This window comes from Pelobates fuscus, chromosome 11 (genome assembly GCF_036172605.1).
Source record: "Pelobates fuscus isolate aPelFus1 chromosome 11, aPelFus1.pri, whole genome shotgun sequence".
Classification (NCBI taxonomy): Eukaryota; Metazoa; Chordata; class Amphibia; order Anura; family Pelobatidae; genus Pelobates; species Pelobates fuscus.
The window spans coordinates 16,560,739-16,584,673 of NC_086327.1; the positions used below are offsets into that span (position 1 = coordinate 16,560,739).

General features: G+C 41.7%; 1 protein-coding gene across 1 annotated transcript in view; it reads right to left on the bottom strand.

Moving 5' to 3' along the window:
- Positions 1–1,953: 1,953 nt before the first annotated feature.
- Positions 1,954–23,935, bottom strand: part of LOC134578078 (sialic acid-binding Ig-like lectin 9) — a 39,226-nt gene continuing 17,244 nt past the window's right edge. The window contains exons 5-11 of the mRNA XM_063437053.1: positions 21,043–21,372; positions 19,930–19,965; positions 17,085–17,336; positions 10,805–10,852; positions 9,467–9,566; positions 7,326–7,425; positions 1,954–2,107 (exon numbers count right to left, since the gene is read on the bottom strand). Coding sequence (XP_063293123.1) covers positions 1,958–2,107; positions 7,326–7,425; positions 9,467–9,566; positions 10,805–10,852; positions 17,085–17,336; positions 19,930–19,965; positions 21,043–21,372 — 1,016 coding nt within the window. The 3' untranslated portion in view covers positions 1,954–1,957. The remainder of the gene's footprint in view (positions 2,108–7,325; positions 7,426–9,466; positions 9,567–10,804; positions 10,853–17,084; positions 17,337–19,929; positions 19,966–21,042; positions 21,373–23,935) is intronic.

Sequence of the window (23,935 nt, forward strand, 5' to 3'; positions counted from 1 at the left end):
GTAACACAATATACATTTTTGGGGGAGATAAAAACAGGGGAGGGAGATTCCATCCTACATAATAAATAACAATATCATTTTCAGTATTGATCACACTTTTGCCCAACCAACAGTCACCAGTGAAAGAACACAAAAAGAGGGCTAATAAAATTGATAACAATTCACCTTTTCTCTCAAAAATGTAGATACATCAAAGATTCCTCCATATCTTCAGAACACATAAAGCACACATCAATATCTACGAAAAGAAAACACTAAAATAGCGTAATATACTTAGGTGTAAATCCCAGGATAGAACTCCGTATTGCACTCACAAACATAATTTGATAGTAGGACTTAAGCTCCTCAAATTCAGGACTCTTTTTCTTCCTCACATCCAAACCATATACATATAGAGAGAGGAAAAAGAAAAACCCCACAGAGTAGATTTATAGGTCTCACTTACAAGATATAAAACCAATGTGTGCATATCACCATATCCACTGGATCTCCACACAGCAAGATTCCCAGGGGGTTAAAGCAGCAAACCGTTAAAACAATAAAAATCTAAATACCCCCACACATTTCGTCCATTTGCATGGAACTCCGCTTAAGAATTAATACTAACATGTTTGTCTTTGTTTTGGTTATTATGATATTCTTTTTTGTGATTTTTTTTATTTATTTATTTTTATTTTTTATTTATTATTTATGTTCTATTTTTATTTCTATTTCGTTTCTAATCATATTTTTTTTAATTTATTTTGATTTTGATATGTTTAGACCATCTAAGAGATCTAAAACATTTTTTTTTTCACCATCCCAACTCTTTCTGATGATTAGTTTTAATAAATTTTATCCCCTTTTAAAAATAACATAAGGGTCTGTTGTTTGTTTTGTTTTTTTTAATCTCTAATTGATACATAAATATTGTCTGTTTTTATGTGTATGAACTTGCACCATTCTGTCCCATAAGATCTGAAGGAAATAAAGACATAATGAATGGAATGCATGTGTGGAACGCAAACGTCAAAGAAGGCGGATTACGGAAGTGGAAGGACAAAATTGTGGGACGCAAGCGACACGGACATAAGAACGAAATAGAAGCTTAGCCAGCATAATGAATAACAGTGGTACAGAAATGGACCTCGCTCTGGGATTGGTTAATGGCGCCCAGAGGGAGGATTGTACCAGGCTTTTTAAACTGTGGTTGATACTGTAGAGATCTGTATTGTGATGAATGCATAATGATTTATTGACTGTTGCCACTGAGGATGTCCATTCAAGTTGGCGAAACGAGTAGGGCTTTTGGATTTTGTGTTTTAACTGTTTGTTGCTTTAACCCCCTGGGAATCTTGCTGTGTGGAGATCCAGTGGATATGATAAAATCCACATATTGTTTTTATATCTTGTAAGTGAGACCAATAAATGTAGTTCTTTTTAAATGAGTGAAGATCTACACAAAGTGTTTTTTCTTTTTCCTCTCTCTATATGTATATGGTTTGGATGTGAGAACAAAGAAAAGAGTCCTGAATATGATGAGCTTAAGGCCTACTATCAATTTATATTTGTGAGTGGAATACGGAATTCTATCCTGGGATTTACACCTAACTGTATTACGCTATTTTAGTGTTTTTATTTTTGTAGATATTGATGTGCGTTTTATCTAATTTTCTATAAACTACTATTTTGTGTGTGGCATAAAGTGATTGACAGAACAGCCATGGATATATTGGGTCTAAGTATTGCAAAGTGATATCTAGAGGCTAGATTTTGTACATTTTAGACATCTGGACCTAACGCTGTATTACAAAGTTTAGCCTCTAAATGACATATCCCAGGATCTTTACTCATAAAAACGCAAATAACATTATTGTCTTTATTTGTAAAATATTTAGACTGTTCAAATATTTTGGGAGCCGAAACCCAAGAGGTCAAGTGTATCTACTACGGACAGAAATTTTTTAACTAAAAATGTCTATTGTTTCTTGTTTACCACTGCGTATACAGGCTCAAAATGATTTTGTTTGGGGTTTGAGGGTGCATCGGAGAAGTTAATGGTGGAATAATTTGGAGTTTGTTCATCCATTCCTTTATTTCTGTTTTTATTCGATAAGTCTGGATTTACCTGCAGGACCAGAGGCACAAAATGTTAAAGCAAAATGTATAATATATATGTGTTATCTAAAAGTTAAATAATAATATTAAAGTGAGATCAGATCACGTATCTTAGATTGTGAACTACATTGTGTCTAGAATCTGAGTGGATATCTGGGTGACATTTTGGTTACATATTTATTGTAATGAAATCATCCAAAGTATATAAATGCGCTTAAACATTGTGAACAAGTTAAGGCACTATGAGACCTATAGAATATATACAAAACTGTAACTCTGTAGAGTCTACATAGTATAATTAAGTGATACATTTTCTTTAATTCACTTTTGCTGCTACTGGAGTAACATAAATGGTACAGGGACTGCGTAGATTTAGTTTGTAACCTCATTTTCAGTATGAAATGATATAATAATATGTTACTCTTTCTTTTAGAATAAAGTATAAGTATTTGAATGATAATGGATTAGTATATAAATTATATGCACTTGTGATCCAAAGATATCAATAGATTTAGACTCCTCATGCAATATATTATAGGAGAGTTCTACAGATCTAAGATAGCTACACATTTTATCTAAAGGGAAATATTTTTGTTTATCAGATTTACTTTTCAATATTTTTTTAAACACTGTTTTTGTTCTTAATGCAGTATAACAAGCCATACGTAGATTCACATATTGATTTTCATGTGGTGCAGCTTAAAGGAACACTATGGGGTAAGGAACACAAATGTATATATCTGACTCTATAGTGTTAAAACCACCATTTAGATGGCTTGCCCACCCCACCCCCTCAAAAGGTAATTAAAGTTTCCTTATTTCCAGCATGGGCAAGACCACCGGCACTGACCCCACCCCTGATCCTCCTCCTGCTTGACATCATCATAATTTATGATTTTTAGCTTTAAGATTGGCTGAAATCAGCAAGTAGCTAGGACGGGGCCAAACACAGGCTTGGCCAATCTGCATCTCCTCATAGAGATGCATTGAATTAATGCATCTCTATGAGGAAATTCAGTTTCTGCATGCAGTGCATTTAGTTAAAAGATACATTTTGACAAAAGAATTAAGTCAAATAGATGAATGGACACATAATTAGAGTTGAGCGAACTTGGATTGCAAAGTTCGGGTGCGTACCGAACATTAAGTTTTTTGGACCCCGGACCCGAACACAGACATATCACTGTGAAAAATAAAAAATAAAAATCCCCCCATCTGCGACGCGCGAGTGGGGGCTTTTAAACTAAAAGGGGGACCTATTGCCCTCACCCCTGAGTGGGTGGGGGCCTTAAATATAAGTAGGGGGGAACCTATTGTCCTCTCCCCTGGCACCCACCCATGCGCATCAGGTGGAGCCCTAAATAACAATAGGGGGGACCTACTGTCCTCCCCCCCCCGGCCCCCACCACTGCGCGGCGGGTGGGGGCCCTAAATAAAAATAAGGGGGGGACCTACTGCTCTCCCCCCACACCCCCACCACTGCGTGGGGGACATAAATAACAATAAGGGGGGAACCTACTGTCCACCCCCCAGCCCCCACCCCTGAGTGGGGGCCATAAATAGGAATTTGGGGGGGACCTACTGTCCTCCCCCCCCGCCCCATCCCTGCGTGGTGGGTGGGGGCCCTAAATAAAAATTTAACCCCCCAGGTGACTAGGGGTCCCCAAACCCCTAGTCACCCCCCTCCCCCAAAATAATAACCACTACCTACCCCCCTCATCCTAAAAATAATGAGGGGGAACACTTATCTAAATACCTGTTGAAAAAAAAATAGACTTGCCATTTGACGACTTCTTTCTTCTAAACTATTTCTTCAGCCCCAAAAAAGGGCAAATAAAAATCCATAATAACCAACGCAGTTTAAAAAAAAAAAAAAAAAAATTATTACATTTTCACCCATGGAGGGCTCTGCGCAGACTGAGCTCTGCAGGGTGAGGGAAGGCTTATAAAGCCTTGCCCCGCCCTGCAATTAGGCTAAGAACACTCTGGTGGGTTTAAGCCATCCAATCCGAGTGCTCTGACAGGAAAATGAAGAGACTGACAGGCAAGTCTACATTTGCCTGTCACAGCACTCTGATTGGTTGGCTTGAAATCAGAGTGCTCATTTTACACAGCGTGGGAAAGTTCTTTGGAAGATAGATCTTCCCTCCCCTCTCCCCTAAAAAAATCTATTAAAAAAATTACACTTCTATGCATATAGTGCAGTGCAGGATGTGTATAATGAATGCAGTGTGTATGTAATGAGTGCAGAGTGTGTATAATGAATGTAGTGTGTGTAGTGATTTGCAGAGTGTGTATAATGAATACAGTGTGTGTAGTGAGTGCAGTGCATATAATGAATGTAGTGTGTTTGTAGTGAGTGCAGTGTTTGTAATGAGTGCAGAGTGTATAATGAATGTAGTGTGTATAATGAATACAGTGTGTGTAGTGATTTGCAGAGTGTGTATAATGAATACAGTGTGTGTAGTGAGTGCAGTGTGTATAATGAATGTAGTGTGTTTGTAATGAGTGCAGAGTGTATAATGAATGTAGTGTGTATAATGAATGTAGTGTGTTTGTAGTGAGTGCAGTGTTTGTAATGAGTGCAGAGTGTGTATAATGAATGTAGTGTGTATAATGAATGTAGTGTGTATAATGAATGTAGTGTGTATAATGAATGTAGTGTGTATAATGAATGTAGTGTGTATAATGAATTTAGTGTGTGTAGTGATTTGCAGAGTGTGTATAATGAATACAGTGTGTGTAGTGAGTGCAGTGTGTATAATGAATGTAGTGTGTTTGTAGTGAGTGCAGTGTGTATAATGAATGTAGTGTGTTTGTAGTGAGTGCAGTGTGTGTGTATAATGAATGTAGTGTGTTTGTAGTGAGTGCAGTGTGTATAATAAATGCAGTGTGTTTGTAGTGAGTGCAAAGTGTGTATAGTTAATCTAGTGTGTGTGTATATTGAATCTGAATCTAGTGTGTTTGTAATGAGTGCAGAGTGTGTATAATGAATGTAGTGTGTTTGTAGTAAGTGCAGTGTGTGTGTGTGTGTGCGTGCTGGATGGTGTGTGTGTGTGTGTGTGTGTGTGTGTTGGATGAAGTGGAAGTGTGTGTGCTGGATGAAGTGGAAGTGTGTGTGTGTGTTGGATTGTGTGTGTGTGTGTGTGTGTTGGATGGTGTGTGTGTGTGTTAGGGGGGAATCATTTTTTTTTTCAACTTGTGTGTGTAATTTTTTTTATTTTATTCCCCCCTCCCTGCTTCTTACCTTGTCAGGGAGGGGGGAGATCGCATTCCCTGGTCGTCCGGTGGTATGGTGGAGGGAGCCAGCCGCTGCACATGGGGACCCAGCACACTGTGTGTTCCCTCTCCAGCTCTTCCTCACTCTCGCGAGACTCGCCTGCGTGCTATGCGGAGCATTGCCATGGTAATCTGTGGCAATGCTCTGACAGCCGCAGGTCTCGCGAATATGAGACAGAGTTGGAGAGTGTGTTGGGCCTCCGTGTGCAGGTAGCAGGGCAGGTCCTGCAGGTCCTACTTTGGAAAAAGTGTAGGAACGCCGTTCCCATGCGTTTATGCAGGACTCGAGCCCTGTATCTATCTATCTAGCTATCTCTCTGTCTATCTATATGCCTATAGAGGGACATAAGATCAAATATAGTGTAATACAATAACAACACAGAATGGTGCGCAAAATTGAATACACTCACTGGATGGAGATGAATAAAGGCGATCTTAGGGTGCCTCCCTCAAACTAGTGGGGGGCCAGAAATCCCTTTTTACACCTTCAGGCGGTAGATCCGACAGAGGACTTCAACGGGTGAGGTCTAAAAAAAAAAAAATCAGTAAATTTATTGGATAAAAATTACCGTATTTTTTCGAGTATAACGCGCACACGTGTATAACGCGCACCCCTAATTTTCGATTAAAAATCGGTATAAAATTTTGTTTCACATCAAGCATTGTAATTGACAAAAAAAGTATATTAAATTAATAATTTTTTTATATGTTTAATTATAAATATTTATTTTTTGTTGTACACCCTCCCTGTTTGTTGCCTTGCCAGGAAGGGGGGTCCATTGGCATTGGCTTAGCTGTGAGGGGGGGGCAGCAAGCGTTTACTCACCTCCCAGCAGCTCCTCCAGCTCCCCAGTGTAAATCTTGCCGTCAGAGCTGGCCGCGGGTCTCGCAAGATTTACACTGGGGAGCTGGAGGAGCTGCAGGGAGGTGAGTAAACGCTGGCTGCCCGCCCCCCCAGGACCGCCGGGCTTGTAATGAGCCCGGCGGTCCTGGGAGGTATTATTGGAGCACCCACTCCCTCCCTCTTCTGCTGGGCTAATGCAGGGATCCACCTCCACTACAGACTGCCTACTCTCTGCAGCTGCCCTTACCCGCCGCCGCTTGCCGCCTTTCCTTCCTCCCTCTTTGACTCAGAGTTGGAATGGAGGTACGTTTTTGCGCTTATTGTACTTATTTATGTATTTATTCGAGTATAACGCGCACCCCTAATTTTCGATTAAAAATCGGTACAAAATTTTGCGCGTTATGCTCGAATAAATACGGTAAGCAGTCACCATAAAGCATAGGATCACAAAGAACAGCAACAAGGTCCTACGCGTTTCGTTCTGAACGAACTTCCTCAGGGACCGCAAATATTAAAACAATTCACCATGTACGTAACATGTAAAAAAAAACATATCCTATGCTTTATGGTGACTGCTTCATTTTTATCCAATAAATTTACAGATTTTTTTTTAAACCTCACCCGTTGAAGTCCTGTGTCGGATCTACCGCCTGGAGGTGTAAAGAGGGATTTCTGGCCCCCCACTACTTCTGGGAAAGGCACTCTAAGAGCGCCTTTATTCATCTCCATCCAGTGAGTGTATTCAATTTTGCGCACCATTCGCTGTTATTATTGTATTACACTATATTTGATCTTATGTCCCTCTATAGATTTATACAGCCGTATCCCGAATAGCTGTCTTTTGGTTTCTTCCATTTGTTATAAAGGTCGTCTTTGGGGTAACGATCTTGGGAGGCTGTCTTTTGTTATTTGCAAGATAAATATTATTGTATATATTTTTATTTTCTCATTGTTACGTTTTCACCTTGGGTGTTATATTTTTTGTTTGTCCGTCGCTCCGTCATTTTTTTTTTTTTTTTTTTTTTTTTTTTTTGGAAAGTTGTTCGGCTGATATTTAAATAATATCTTTATTTTATTTCTGTTGACCAGTTACATATTTTCTTACCATTGATTCTGGATGCACATTCATGTACATGTCATTGATCTCATTGGTGTTATCATTTCCAGATGATGGCACAGCATCTGATTTTTGTTTTTCCCTTTTCCTATCAAAAAATATCAAAAAATAAAATATAAAAATATAAAATATAAAAATAAAATATAAATATGCAAAAAAAATATACATTTTTAATAAAGCGTTTTAGATTTTATTTTCAGGGTCATTTTTTAATGATGGACATGTAAACCTCTTCTATAATTTTATAAAACTATATTTGTCAAGAAAGTGCTTACACAAATGTAATATGAGAAAAAAAAACCACATAAATCACTTAGTTTAGAAAATGTTGATTTCACGTGGCACTGTCTCTGTGGGGTGCAGATTACTTCATGAGCTCCCTTTCATTCCCCCTGGCATTTCTTTTTGAGTGCAACAAGCAGTGCTCTGAGTCACTGACAGCGTGTCATACCACCAAGAAGCTCTTAAAGGGATGTGCACCCTACATGGATGCAGACCACAAAACTCCCTCAACGGACCTTCAGATATCCAGCTCATCCTTCATCTGACCACCTGGGAATACTCTCCACTGGACCACTAGGGAAAAGTAAGCAGGAGGGGGAAAGATACACACACTAAGATACTACATATATACAACACTCAGCCACACTCAGACTCCCCTCCACATATGTACACATACACACTTACGGCATTTAAACTCATGCACACACAAAATTCAACCTCCACACTCACCACACTATCAACCAGCACACACAGGCACACTCCCCCACCCCTTTACATCTAACTCTCACCATCCTCTACACACTCTCTCACATAATAATAATACTGAGTCTCCTCACACACATGCAGTACTCAACTTCTAGACTCACAAGCACCACTCACTGAAACTGAGCCCAGGGCTATGAGAGGAGGCCCAATCTGGCACCTTGCCTAGGCTCCTGGGCAATCTTAAAAGGGCTCTAGTGAGCATGCAGCTAAACACTCAGTTCTGTGCATTGCCCTCAGTTAAGTAAATGAACTTGGAGTAATTAAATAAATAAAGAGAGCCCTGAGAACCCATTATTAACACCGGGATCTGATGAATGACCGTCTTGATACCCATAAGCGTGCGCACGGGGTGTGCCGGGTGTGCCTGGGCACACTCCAATCCCCCCGGCACGCCTATTGATTGAGATATCAAAATTCTACCTCATAGGCCCACAGCAGCATGGAGGGAGGCAGGAAAGGACCCGGGGAGCTCTAGCCAGCAGGCCCGCTGGGTTCCTCTCACAAGATCTAAGTGTTGCTGTGGCAATGCTCAGATCTCGCTACGGTGAACTCTAGCTCCGCAGGCTCACTTCACTCTCCACTGGACTAACAGGGATGGCACATGGCAGCAAGGATCACCCCTCCCTACATAAGGTAAGAAGGGAGGGGGATATTTACTAATCTGCCCCCACCTCCACCCCCACATTCCCTCCAAACATACAGCACACACACACAACCAGCACCCCCACAAACACAGCACCCACACATAAAAACAATACCCTCACACACACAGTACCCTCACAAACACACACACAGCACCCTTACAAACACACAGCACCCTCACACACACATCACCCTCATGCAGCACACTAACAAGAACCTAACAAACACACACACAGCACACTACCAGCACCCTCACAAACACACACAAACAAACACCATCACCCACATAGCATGCTACCAGCACCCTCACACACACATTACACTAAAAGCACCTTTACATATACAGCACCCTCACACAGCACACTAACAGCACACACACACACACACACACACACACATATGCTATAGGCTGCGCACGCCTATGCTGATACCTATAGGCCGTGTAAAGTGGAATGTGGATTGCATAAGGGATTGGAGACTTCTGGCTTCTCACCATTCAGCATCTATCTCCTGGTTGGTAAGATGGGTCTTTTTAAATAAAAAAAGGTTTCAGTGCCCTCAACCCCAATAAACCTAGTAGTAAAACATATCCCATGGCATTGAATCTGTATAAATTATATTCTACAATATAATTTTATTTAATTTAAAATGCTTGTTTTAATGAAAATATGTTATTAATATAACTTTAAAGTTCCATTGTTTTTCACTTTATTTCATACCTTGAAATTAATTTTACTATGAGAATCACACACATTGCGAGGGTAATTCCACATACACACCCGATCATTATATCACGGATTTGGTTCGTGAATGTTTTGTCTGTAGATAGAAAATGAAATTGTATGAAAATATTTCAATATGAAGATTTAAAATATAAATAAAGTTACATACAGCACCGTGGGAGGTGCGGGCAGATAGGAAAATGAGCCTTGCCGCTGTTTTTATAATTGATTGCAGTGGTGCAATCTGGGAACACGTAAGAGCACTGAGAAGGGGATTGCAGTAGTCAATATGAGAAAGAACAATGGAATGGACCAGCACCTTAGCTGTACCTGGTGTTAAATAGGATTGAAGGCGAGCTACGTTTTTGAGGTGGAAGCGGCAGGATTTGGCGATCGACTGGACATGAGGGGTGAGAGAGAGGTCAGAGTCAAAGAGAACACCTAGGCAGCGAGCCTGCGAGGTAGAGGTAATGGTGGTGCCGTTGACTTGGAGGAAGACAGACATGGGAGTAGCAACACTTGAGTGAGGAAAGACCAGAAGTTCTGTTTTGGACAGGTTGAGTTTAAGGAAGTGAGCAGCCATCCAATTGAAAATTGCAGAGAGGCAGTCAGAGACATGAGTCAAGATGGGCGGAGAGAGATCAGGAGAGTACAGGTAGATTTGTGTGTCATCTGCATATAAATGATAATGGAAGCCAAAGGAGCTGATGAGTTTACCAAGGGAGGCAGTATAGGGGACCAAGGACTGAACCTTGAGGGACACCAACAGATAGGGGTTGGGGAGAAGAGGCAGAGCCAGAGAAAGACACAATTTAAAAGCAATGGGAGAGGTAGGAGGAGCACCAGGAGAGAGCAGTATCTCGTAGACCGAGAAGAAGCTGTTGATGATCAACAGTGTCAAATGCAGCTAAAATGTCAAGGAGAATTAGATAGAGTAATGGCAGCGAGATTTAGCAGCGATTAAATTGTTGTATACTTTGGTCACAGCTGTTTCAACAGAATTGATTTTGTATTGTGTTTTACCAATTTACAGCAATTGTATATAATTAATTGTAACTGTATTTATTGATAGCACAAATCCCAACAACCCTGCACTCCTCAAGAACAGAAGACCCATTTCAGAAAAAATAAAACAACTTTAGATAATTTCCAAACTCATGACCTGCAATACACATGAAGCCCATGTGAAAGCATTGGATTGGCTCACGTCATCAATTCTGATGATGTCAGTCAAATAGCTTAATTGGGGGCAGGGCAGAAGGAGGATCCTTTAAAGAAAGCAATCATGTGTTAGATTTTTGCTCCAGACTGATAAACCAGCAAGTAAAATCATACCATTAAAACCGTCCACACAGTTTTGCTCTTCATGCCTCTTACTAGCACCTGTAAAGAAAAAAAAATTGAAAGAGTTTAAACCAGAATGTATTCATTAGTTACAAGCAGAGATAAATACTTGATAACAACATATTTAAAAAAAAAAATTATAATAATTCTTTGTTTTTGACGTGCATGAGATTAACAGGCATTCTTGCTATGCCACAACATCAAAAGTTAGACAAGTGTTAACATTAAGCTTAACAATGTAGGCATATAGGCAGAACTGCACACATTTTTTGTTTAGAAATCAATAGCGGTGCAAGTTTAAAACATAGATAAAGTATAATAAAAATAACAATAAGCTTGATTGTGTAGTTAGTACCAAATAGATAGTTACCATTGGGTTAATATACAATGTCAAAGCATGTAGGCATAAAAGGTAAAGCAGAATATCTGAGCAATACAACTGCGTCTATTGTGCTACAAACAGTATGGGATTTTCTGTCTGCTATCTCTTATAAAGATCTTGCTATATAGGGCTGTAATTGCTACAGTGATTATGTATATTGACTGGAGGGCGTCGCTTAACTCCTTAAAGACTGAGCCTAATGTACACGTTGTGATCATAACAAAACGTAAACAAAAACTCGAATTTGATTATATGTCTGTTCAACCGTACTTTTCCTCTTTCATATTCCGTGCAACCCACACATATTATATATCATTTTATTCAGGGGAAACAGGGCTTTCATTTAACATCTAATATTTAGCTATAAAACATAATTTAATATGAATAAAATATAAACAAAATGGGAGAAAATAAGACATGTTATTTTTTTAGTTCTGCATGACATTTTAACTGTGAGTGTCATACTACTGTTTGTTTTACTGCAATAAAATACACATATTTGTATTCAGCCATGGCTCACGTGTAAAACAGTACCCCCTATGTACAGGTTATATGGTGTTTGGGAAGTAAAAGGGTCAAATATAGCATGTTACATTTTCTAGTTTTTTCTCATTGAAATTCACCAGGTTGGTTACGTTGCCTTTGAGACCGTATGGTAGCCCAGGAATGAAAATTACCCCCATGATGGAATACCATTTGCAATAGTAGACAACCAAAGTTATTGCAAATGGGGTATGTCCAGTCTTTTTTAGTAACCACTTAGTCACAAACACTGGCCAAAGTTAGAGTTAATATTTGTTTGTGTGAAAAATGCAAAAAACGAATTTAAACGCCAATTTTGGCCAGTGTTTGTGACTAAGTGGCTACTAAAAAAGACTGTACATACCCCATTTGCAATACCTTGGGTTGTCTACTATAGCAAATGGTATGCCATCATGAGGGTAATTTTTATTCCTGGGCTACCATATGGTCTCAAAGGCAATGTAACAGGTTTTTTGGTGTTTTCAAAAGGTACAGAGTCAAATATAAGGCTTGCATTTCAGTTTTTTCACATTGAAATCTGGCGAATTTCAATGTGAAAAAACTGAAATGCAAGCCTTATATTTGACTCTGTACCTTTTGAAAACACCAATAAACCTGTACATGAGGGGTACTGTTATACTCAGGAGACTTCGCTGAACACAAATATTAGTGTTTTAAAACAGTAGTATTGTCAGTCAAAGTGCCATCTATGTGTGAAAAATGCAAAAAATATCGCTTTCGCTGATGATAACATCGTTGTTATAAATTTTACTGTTTTGAAACAAGTAAAACAGTACCCCCATGTACAAGTTTTATAGTGTCTTGGAAAGTTACAGGGTTAAATATAGTGCTAGCAAATGAAATTCCCTGGACTTTCTGCCTAGGTTGTCAGGCAGGTCCTGCAAATTGTAATTAATAAAATGACCTGCGTGTGATGTGTATGGCTGAGTCTGCGGTGGCTTGTGTGATGTGTGGGGCTGAGTCTGGGGTGACTGTGTGTGATGTGTGTGGGGAGGTTGTGTGTAATATCTGGGGGTAGCTGTGTATTTTTTAATGTCTGGGGTGTCTGTGAGTGACTGTGTGATGTGTGTGGTTGTGTATGAATTGTGTGTCCAACCTCCCCACACTGTAATGCAATGCTATATAATAAACTATATTTTGCACAATAGATCAGTTCATTGAATCATGGACAGTCTCTTGGTAGCATGCTGGAATTTCTCATTCCAAACCATTCAGAGTTATTTACTAAACTGTGAATTATTGGGCATTGACAAGGAACATTTTAGACCAAAACTCATGAGCTTAAAGGGACACTATAGTCACCTGAACAACTTCAGCTTAATGAGGTTGTTCAGGTGAGTGCTACAGCTACCCGGAGCCTTTTTCTTGTAAGCACTGTATTTTCTGAGAAAATGCAGTGTTTACATTGGAAGCTTGGAACACCTCTTGTTGCAGTCAATCAGACGGCCACCAGAGGGACTTCCGAGTTCAGAGGCCCTAAAAAGGCCTCTCGTCCGATGCATTCTGGGTGAATGCATCAGACGGGCTATCAGCACACAAAGCACTGTGAACGCGCTTTGTGTGCTGATAGCCTGTCAGCACTGCTGCGGGCGTGGCTTCAGCTGACAGCTTCAGCTTCAGCTGACAGCTGAAGCCCGAACCCACAGGGAGCTGACTGTCCACAATAGTGGTTGAAGGGGGGGGGGGGGGGGGGAGACCTACTCTCCTTCCCCCCCCCCCCGGCCCCCACCGCTGTGCGGCGGGTGGGGGCCCTAAAATTATCAATAAGGGGGGGGACCTACTGTCCCCCCCCCGGCCCCCACCCCTGTGCGGCGGGTGGGGGCCCTAAAATTATCAATAAGGGGGGGACCTACTGTCCCCCCCCGGACAGTAGGTCCAATAAGGGGGGGACCTACTGTCCCCCCCCGGCCCCCACCCCTGTGCGGCGGGTGGGGGCCCTAAAATTATCAATAAGGGGGACCTACTGTCCCCCCCCCTCCCGGCCCCCACCCCTGTGCGGCGGGTGGGGGCCCTAAAATTAAAATTATCAATAAGGGGGGGACCTATTGTCCCCCCCCGGCCCCCACCCCTGAGCGGTGGGTGGGGGCCCTAAAATTATCGATAAGGGGGGGGCCTACTGTCCCCCCCGGCCCCCACCCCTGTGCGGCGGGTGGGGGCCCTAAAATTATCAATAAGGGGGGGACCTACTGTCCCCCCCCGGCCCCCACCCCTGTGCGGCGGGTGGGGGCCCTAAAATTATCAATAAGGGGGGGACCTACTGTCCCCCCCCGGCCCCCACCCCTGTGCGGCGGGTGGGGGCCCTAAAATTATCAATAAGGGGGGGACCTACTGTCCCCCCCGGCCCCCACCCCTGAGCGGTGGGTGGGGGCCCTAAATACAAAGGGGGGGGGACCCTAGTTAACCCTCCCCCCCCCCCCCCCCAAAAAAAAAATTATCTCCCTACCTACCCCCCTCACCCTAAAAATAATGAGGGGGGGAACATTAACTAAAAACCTGTAAAAAAATAAAAAGAGATAAAAAAAACTTACCATTCGATGTTTTCTTTCTTCTAAAATCTTCTTTCTTCAGCCCAAAAAAGGCCAAATAAAAATCCATAATAACCGACGCAATTAAAAAAAAAAAAAAAAAAAAACCGAGCGCAAAAAAAATAATCCATCTTCACCCATGGAGGGCTCCGCGCAGACTGAGCTCCGCAGGGTGGGCAAGGCTTATAAAGCCTTGCCCCGCCCTGCAATTAGGCTAAGAACACTCTGATTGGTGGGTTTAAACCAATCAGAGTGCTCTTTGTCATTTTACAAGCGTGGGAAAGTTCTTTGGAATTTTCCCACGCTTGTAAAATGACACAGAGCACTGTGATTGGATGGATTTCAAGCCATCCAATCACAGTGCTCTGTGTCATTTTACAAGCGTGGGAAAGTTCTTTGGAATTTTCCCACGCTTGTAAAATGACACAGAGCACTGTGATTGGATGGCTTGAAACCCATCCAATCACAGTGCTCTGTGTCATTTTACAAGCGTGGGGAAATTCCAAAGAACTTTCCCACGCTTGTAAAATGACAAAGAGCACTGTGATTGGATGGCTTGAAATCCATCCAATCACAGTGCTCTGTGTCATTTTACAAGCGTGGGAAAATTCCAAAGAACTTTCCCACGCTTGTAAAATGACACAGAGCACTGTGATTGGATGGCTTGAAATCCATCCAATCACAGTGCTCTGTGTCATTTTACAAGCGTGGGAAAATTCCAAAAAACTTTCCCACGCTTGTAAAATGACAAAGAGCACTCTGATTGGCTCAAACCCACCAATCAGAGTGTTCTTAGCCTAATTGCAGGGCGGGGCAAGGCTTTATAAGCCTTCCCCACCCTGCGGAGCTCAGTCTGCGCGGAGCCCTCCATGGGTGAAGATGGATTATTTTTTTTTGCGCTCGGTTTTTTTTTTTTTTTTTTAATTGCGTCGGTTATTATGGATTTTTATTTGGCCTTTTTTGGGGCTGAAGAAAGAAGATTTTAGAAGAAAGAAAACATCGAATGGTAAGTTGATTTTATCTCATTTTTTCTTTTTTACAGGTTTTTAGTTAATGGTCCCCCCTCATTATTTTTAGGGTGAGGGGGGTAGGTAGGGAGATATTTTTTTTTGGGGGGGGGGGGGAGGGTTAACTAGGGTCCCCCCCCCTTTGTATTTAGGGCCCCCACCCACCGCTCAGGGGTGGGGGCCGGGGGGGACAGTAGGTCCCCCCCTTATTGATCATTTTAGGGCCCCCACCCACCGCTCAGGGGTGGGGGCCGGGGGGGGACAATAGGTCCCCCCCTTATTGATAATTTTAGGGCCCCCACCCGCCGCACAGGGGTGGGGGCCGGGGGGGGACAGTAGGTCCCCCCCTTATTGATAATTTTAGGGCCCCCACCCGCCGCACAGGGGTGGGGGCCGGGGGGGGACAGTACGTCCCCCCCTTATTGATAATTGTAGGGCCCCCACCCGCCGCTCAGGGGTGGGGGCCGGGGGGGGGGACAGTAGGTCCCCCCCCTCATTGATAATTTTAGGGCCCCCACCCGCCGCACAGGGGTGGGGGCCGGGGGGGACAGTAGGTCCCCCCCTTATTGATAATTGTAGGGCCCCCACCCGCCGCTCAGGGGTGGGGGCCGGGGGGGGGACAGTAGGTCCCCCCCCTCATTGATAATTTTAGGGCCCCCACCCGCCGCTCAGGGGTGGGGGCCGGGGGGGGGACAGTAGGTCCCCCCCCTCATTGATAATTTTAGGGCCCCCACCCGCCGCACAGGGGTGGGGGCCGGGGGGGGACAGTAGGTCCCCCCCCTTTTTGATAATTTTAGGGCCCCCACCCGCCGCTCAGGGGTGGGGGCCGGGGGGGGGCAGTAGGTCCCCCCCCTCATTGATCATTTTAGGGCCCCCACCCGCCGCACAGGGGTGGGGGCCGGGGGGGGACAGTAGGTCCCCCCCCCATTGATAATTTTAGGGCCCCCACCCGCCGCTCAGGGGTGGGGGCCGGGGGGGGACAGTAGGTCCCCCCCCTTATTGATAATTTTAGGGCCCCCACCCGCCGCTCAGGGGTGGGGGCCGGGGGGGGACAGTAGGTCCCCCCCCTTATTGATAATTTTAGGGCCCCCACCCGCCGCTCAGGGGTGGGGGCCGGGGGGGGACAGTAGGTCCCCCCCTTATTGATAATTTTAGAAAGCGAGCTGAGCTGTCAGTCAGACAGCTCAGCTCGCGAACGCGCATTCCGCGCACATGCGCGGTAAAGCGCTCAGGTTCTTCATAGGGCGGCATTCAATGCCGCTCTATGAAGAACGCGATTGGTCCAGCGCGAAGCCGTCCCATTGGGCCCCGCGATTTCGTCATTTTGACGAAAAAGGGGGCGCGGCCTAGCGGGGAGCTCGGCGCTGGAACGGAGGTAAGTTTTTAATATAAAAACACCGATTTTTTTTTTTTAATTAATGAAAGTTCATATAAAAGCAAGAAGGAAGGCTGGGGGACCTGTCTTTCTTGCTTTTATATGGTGACTATAGAGTCCCTTTAATTTAGTAGATTCAGCTGTTTTGACAACACGTGAAATTTCCCACAAAATGTCTAGCAATTCACGATACATGAATAACTCTACATTAGTCAACATAAGCAATAATGAGAATTACAAACCGCTAAATCTAATAATTATAAAAAGAAATCTGAATATTGTATTCACTGACTTTGTGTCATTGGAAGTTCTAGGTTGCAATAAATGTTTAAATATTTAAAGAAAGAAAACCAAATTCATTATTCAATTATATTAAAAGGTTAATTAAAAAAGAAAAACTCAAATATTTTCTATTTAACCCATGCAACCCACTACTCACTTATTACGTGTAAAATCACAGACTTGTTTTTTCTCCCGTGCTGGTTTGATGCTGAGATGGTGTAGGTACTGGCCTCTCTGAGCGTTATGTTCTGAAGGTGCAGGATCAGCTCTTGTCCAGTTACAGTGCTAACTAACCTCTCCTCCCCTCTCATCAATGTAACATTAGCAGGTGGGTTACTGTCTACTGAATATCGAAAAAGCACAGAGTCTCCATTGTCCACACTTACAGAGTCATTAGTAGCAGATTGTCCTACAAAACAAAAGAAGAATATCTAGAGAAAAACGTTACGTGTACCATGTAACAAACAGTGAAACATCTCTATTGACAAAGAAACACAGATATTATTTTCTAAAGCCGTAGAGTTGTAGATCAGAGACCCTATTAGAACTTGCAATTAATTTTTGTGGGAAAAATTTTAAAGAAATGGGTTAAAGTTTGCACTATGTATCAGTGAGTGGTGGTGACTCTTCTCTTACGTGTAATATTAAAGAGGAACTGTCACTTCCACAAAATTGGTTTTAATAAGTTATTATTAAAAAGAACTGTCACTTAGCTAAGAAAAGCTAAGTGACAGTTCTTCTGTAAGTCTGCGACTGTGCGTGTTCCTGGGTTTTGATTACCAAGGGTATGTGTTCATGTAACAATTGGAAAGTCGGAGAAACCAACCTTTGCTCTATGATCTTACACGACACTGCACTGTGACACACATTTTTTATATATCTTTCACTTACCGTAACACCCTTTGAGTTCTTAGATAACTTACTCAAGGGGACTATTAATGAAGAAGGGAGTTCTGTAAAAATAACTTGCCTACTGTATGGCGTAATAAACCTGTTAGAAAATGATCTCCAACTTGGCGAATAACGTGCCAAATTACTAATTATATCCAAAATAGTCTTCTCACCCTATTTAAAATTGGGTGAGACTGGAATAATATCTCATTTCTTTTTACTGGCATAGCAAGTGACTTATTAATTAACTAGATATCACTTGATACATAATAATCACAAGTTTTAAATCACATTTATTTCAAACCATTACAAGAGAGAAATTATATACTTAAAACTTAATGTGTGTTAAAGACGTGCAAGGTTTTCTCTGGCATTTTTACCATCAGATTCAGCTAAGTACATTGACTGGGGGCAGTGGCGTACACACAATCCATGGGGCCCTGGTGCGAAACTGATCCGTGGGCCCACCCACACCCTGACCCTCTCCCCACTAACTGTGCCCCCCCCCCTGACACACACATACAAACGCATACACACACACAGACACAACCCCCCGACAGTCAAATACATACACACTCACAGATACATACATACACACACAGACAGAGACACAGACAAACACACAGAGGCACACACATACAGAGACACAGACACACACATACATACACACATGCAGAGACAGACACATACATACACACACACACACATACAGAGACACAAACAGACAGAGACACAGCGACACAAACAGAGGCGCACACACACACACCCATACAGAGACACACATACACACACAGACACACATACAGAGACACAGACACACATACATACACACATGCAGAGATACAGACACATACATACAGACACATACATACACACATACATACAGAGACACACACACACATACAGAGATACAGACACACATACAGAGACACACACACACACACATACATACACACACACACATACATACACAAAATGTTTCCTACCTTGTGTGACTTTCCCTGGGGGGTGGCTCAGCCTGATGGGAGTCAGAGTTCCCACTCTGACTCCCTCCTCCTTCCTGTTTTCTCCCGCATGGGCTCTGTTAGCTAGGAGGAGTGATCGGGGAGTCACTTCCTCCCAGCAGTGATGTAATCACAGGGGGCCCGGTCGCGCTGTTAAAGCACCCAGCGCTGACCGGACTCCTGATAATCCATCTCCATCGGGTGGCCCTGACAGCATGGGCCACCCGATGGACCGCTTAACATGTGGCCCCAGCGATTTGCCGCACGGGCCGGGACCGCAAAACGTGGAAGGTGGTACCCGGTTGCGGTGGTCCGCAGGGGAACCGTGGTACGTACGCCACTCACTGGGGGGTATTCTCATCAACCTTTACATAAAGTTGAAGTAAAGTACATTTTCCTGATTTAACCAGCTAATGTAAACAGGTTTCTGGCAGGTAATATTTATGAATAATAAAACAAATAAAGAGTCAAGTAAAGATTGTAACCGTATTAGACCAGTGATGTAGATGTAAAAATCAGATAAAATTAGTATCTTGTAATACCTTTTTTTTATCGGACTAACATAATATTTTAATGACAAGCTTTCAGGAGAACCTCCCTTTCTCAAGTCTAAAGCATTTCTGAGCAAGACGACACATAGAATTCAACTCAACACTACTCAACTTTGAATTCTATGTGTCGTCTTGCTCAGAAAGCCCTAGTAAATGGAAATTCAACAGAATCTGCTATATTTTGCCATTTTAATTTAAATTCACTAGAACACATAAAATAGTGAATGAGCCCCTCTACTCTTTAATCCATTCACCTGAGTACCTTTTATAATTATAATGTTCAAAAAATACTTAATTTCAAAATTGCAGCTCTAGTCACAGCGTGCCTATTTATGCTAACATTTAGAAATTAAGTTTTGAAACCTCTACAGTTTTGATGTTTATTAAATATTTCTCTGTATGTAAATGCAAGTAGTAAATCTTAGTGGGGGAAAATAAAGCAAGAAAACAAGTTTAATAAGTAGAATACATCTCAGGATGTGAATCAGCGAGGTTCCAAGACTCACTGGAGGAATGATACTTTAATTACTTAAATAATGAAAACAAATATTAATACCTTGAATTTCAGAAGAAAAAGAAATGGATGGAGGATCTGAAACAGAAACAAAAATAATGATATCACCATTTAAGTAATATTATGATGTTTGCCATTCTCATCTAAGTGCAGAAAATGTATTGGTTTAAGATACATTAATTCACTGCCATAACTTTAGAGTGTTAGCTTTAGGAATATAAACGTGCATTCCTAAGGCTGTTTAGGTGAAAGCCGCCCCTTCGAGTGCATGAAAAGACATTTCACTTACTTTTTCTCTTTTGTTGTGCTTTCTCCGCAGCTGCCTCCATGGCTGAAATAATTGAGATTGATGACCTCTTTTCATTAGGAAAGCATTGGGAGGCTAATGTGCATGCACAGCAAAATGCCACTCAATGTCACTTAGATGGTTTAGCAAAAAAAATCGAGTAGCAGAGTTTTAGTGTGCGATGCGGATGGAAAAGTCTTTAGTGACTATCAGAGTAACAGCATCTAGAGGCATTTAAACCCTGCACTGTTTAGATTACAGAACAGCAAAGTTTTCTGCGACATGGTTAAAGCAACAGGGACATGGCACCCAGACAACTTCATCCTCTAGTGTCCCTTTAAATTCTAAGCAATGTATATCAGAGTTATTCACTAAGCTAGGAACTGTGCAGAAGTGCGAAAATTATAGATTGAGTATGCAAAATGTTTTAAAAAGTATGCATAAAGTACAAAAAATAAATATATAAACAAAAGAAAATCCTAAGTAAAACATTTTTTAACCTATGTTTTAATTTTGTTTTCCCCTTTCATACAGATATTTTGGTTTGTTGGTCTTTGTTTTGTTTGTAATATTTTCATTTTCTTTTTGAATTTGTGCATACTTTTTTATATTTTTTTGCTCACTCAATTCTCAATCTATTATTCTGTATGAGGTTCACTGAGCGTTTTTTTTTTTTTAACTAAACCAGTAGTTTGAATGATTTGCATCACTGAAGCTGTCTGTTTATTGAAAGTGTGGTTCACGTTAATTGTCTTCTGGCAACTGTGCAGAAGTGACAAGTTTTGGCTCATCCATAGGGACACCTAGGAAAGCACCAATGGATCAATCATACACAGACAGACACAGTATATAATGTGAGAGATACTTACACTGAACGTTTAGGGTAACTAAACTCTGGGGAGTTTTTTTCACAGATGGAAAAGTCACTGTGCAGGTTATAGATGTTCTGTGATCATCCTGAGACAGGGTAAAGGTGATTGCTGACTCTTTACACTGAGATATTTTAATATTCTTTCCCCCACATATAATATCTCGATCAGATACAGCCTTATTGTTCTTTTCAAGTTTCCCCCATGTGATTTCTGGAGCTGGCCCAGGGCATTTACCAGTTCCAGGAGGTTTACATGTCAGGGTCACACTCTTTCCTGCAACCAGGTTCTTTTGGGGAGTAATAATAATTTCTGGCTTTTCTGTGAGATCTACAGGATGACATTGAAAGAACAGAGTACAAGATGTGTGACACATGATGGAGTATCTTATATATAACTGTAGCAACAATAAATCACAAGTAACTGTTAAAGGAACAATCAAAATGGTTATGATGCCAGTAGTGCTTTGGCAGATTTCCAGGGGAAGGAGTAAAATTATTTTAAAATTTTTTGACTACTTGGGTCCACTCATCCAATGATTAATCCCATGTAGCCAGGAAGCTTCTGCACTGAGGTTAGTCCGCCAGGGCAGAGAAGCGCTCATTGGTTAAGAGTTGTCAGTTGAAGGTTGGGCTTTGCTCAATATAGTTAACTGAATCTCCTCTGCTTTGGAGCTTCACACTCTCAGCCCCAGTGGATCCCAAGTAAGAAGTCTAGCTGTTTTAAACCAGTCCAACTACTTACCCTGGCAGGATGCCTGTGCACTCTCAGCACACTAACCATTAGAGTAGCCTGTAGTGCTTATGGTGCTTGGAGTATTCCTATATGCAAACTGATCGCTGCACCTATTTTATGTATATGATAGATAGATGGATAAACGGATGGACGAACAGACAGACAGATAATATTTTATATAAATTAGGACAACCTGTAATGTTTTTTTACTATATATAACTGCTATAGGCCAGTGTGCCATGAACATCAACACATTCACAGAACTGCGGATTCTTAAATCTCATCTCTTTGGGCTAAGCAGCAACATGCCTAATATCTGTGAATTTGGTTATTTAGATTGTTTGGATTTCCCAACTTTGAATCTTAACTGATACTTGCATGTGTAAGCAGTAAAGCAGTCTAATACTGATTTATAGTGTCTGTAATCTAAGCTAATTGTCTGTGGGTGTTATAACTCTGTGCAGAATTATGTGATACGTGACATAACAATATGATTTTTTTGAGTTAGTCCATATTGACATCTCCCCAAATGCTTAAGAGACATTAAAGGGACACTATAGTCACCATAACAACTACAGCTTGCTGTATTTGTTCTGGTGAGTAGAATCATTCCTTTCAGGCCTTTTGCAGTAAATGCTGTCATTTTATAGAAAATGCAATGTTTACATTACAGCCTAGGGATAACTCCACTGGCCACTCCTCAGGTGGCTGCTAGATGTGCTTCCTGGGTCAGTGCTGCACAGTGTGACTGACAATCAGTGTCTCCACCCTCTGCATGCAGACACTGAACTTTCCTCATAGAGATGCATAGATTCAATTCATCTCTATGAGGAGATGCTTATTGGCCAGAGCTATGTTTGGCTTGTGCTGGCTCTGCTCCTGATCTGCCTCCTTGAAAAGCTCAGCCAATCCAAAGCTTTCATATGGGAAAGCATTGTTATTGGCTCAGATCTCCACTTCTGATTTTGTCAGCCAAGGAGGCAGACCAGGGGCAGAGTCAGCAGTCTGGAATAAAGGTAAGATTTTACTATATTTTGGGGGGCAAGAAGGACAGCACAGGGGGCTAGATGGTGTTTTTAATACTAAAGGGTCAGGAATACATGTTTGTGTTCCTGACCCTATAGTGTCCCTTTAAGGCACGATTACCCAGTTTTCATGAATGTTCATCCTTGTTATTTATTTAAAACTCCCCTTCCCCATAATTGTAACTGTTCAATCCTAGTAACATCACAAGGATGTGTTGACTGGAACAAAAGAAAGTATGTAGACATTTCAAGAAGAAAAACATGAGAGAAAGGTATGGGGAGGAGCTACATGTGGAACAATCTTTCCAAAGCCATCACAACATTTTATAAAAAAAAGACATAAAATATAGTAGTGTTTAAAGGTGCCTTTAAAATAATGTGCAACCAATCGAGAAGATTCCATAAGATTCACAGACTGTGTTCACTGATGATGTATTTTTCATTAAAGTGTGAATGACTGGGAATTCAGTGAATTATATATTTTATGGCAAAATATTCAAACTGAAAATATAGCTGACTTTGATCATTTTTCCAGTGTGTCAATTTTGGTCTAAAATTTTAAATTCACTTTAATTTCCAGCAATTATCACTTATCTTTTCATTTGAATAAGAGAGTGTATTCTGCTCCAGAATTTGGTTATGTGAGGGCATTGCCACCAAATGTGGGCATGATGTGCATCTGTTTGCTGGCATCTCCAGCATGTACCTGTGTCAGTATTGTGAATTTGTTTGATTTTTGCCGGTGTGTAGTGCCATCTGGTAATGCGCTTGTAATTATTCTCTTGGGCCAGAAGCGAAGTGGAAGCCTTGTGGGAAGATATAAATATCGTGTGCCATTGTTTTTGTGTTATTTCAAATTGTAATTCATGTGTCCAGTGTTTAGTGCATTTCGGTAGTCCCGAGGGTCGGGATTCTCTAATCGTCTGATATAATATGGATAGGATCTTTTTTGTGTGCGGGTGGGTCACGCATAGATTTTCAAACTTCGTCAGGATTCGGTCACCTTTAGGCAGTAGATCTTGAGTTTTAATAAATAGTTTTAGCTGGGTGTATTGCAGTATTTGGTTCCCTGTTGGATGATCATTGAGGAAAATTTGATGTAATGTCTTTAGCTTATGGTTTGTGAGCATATC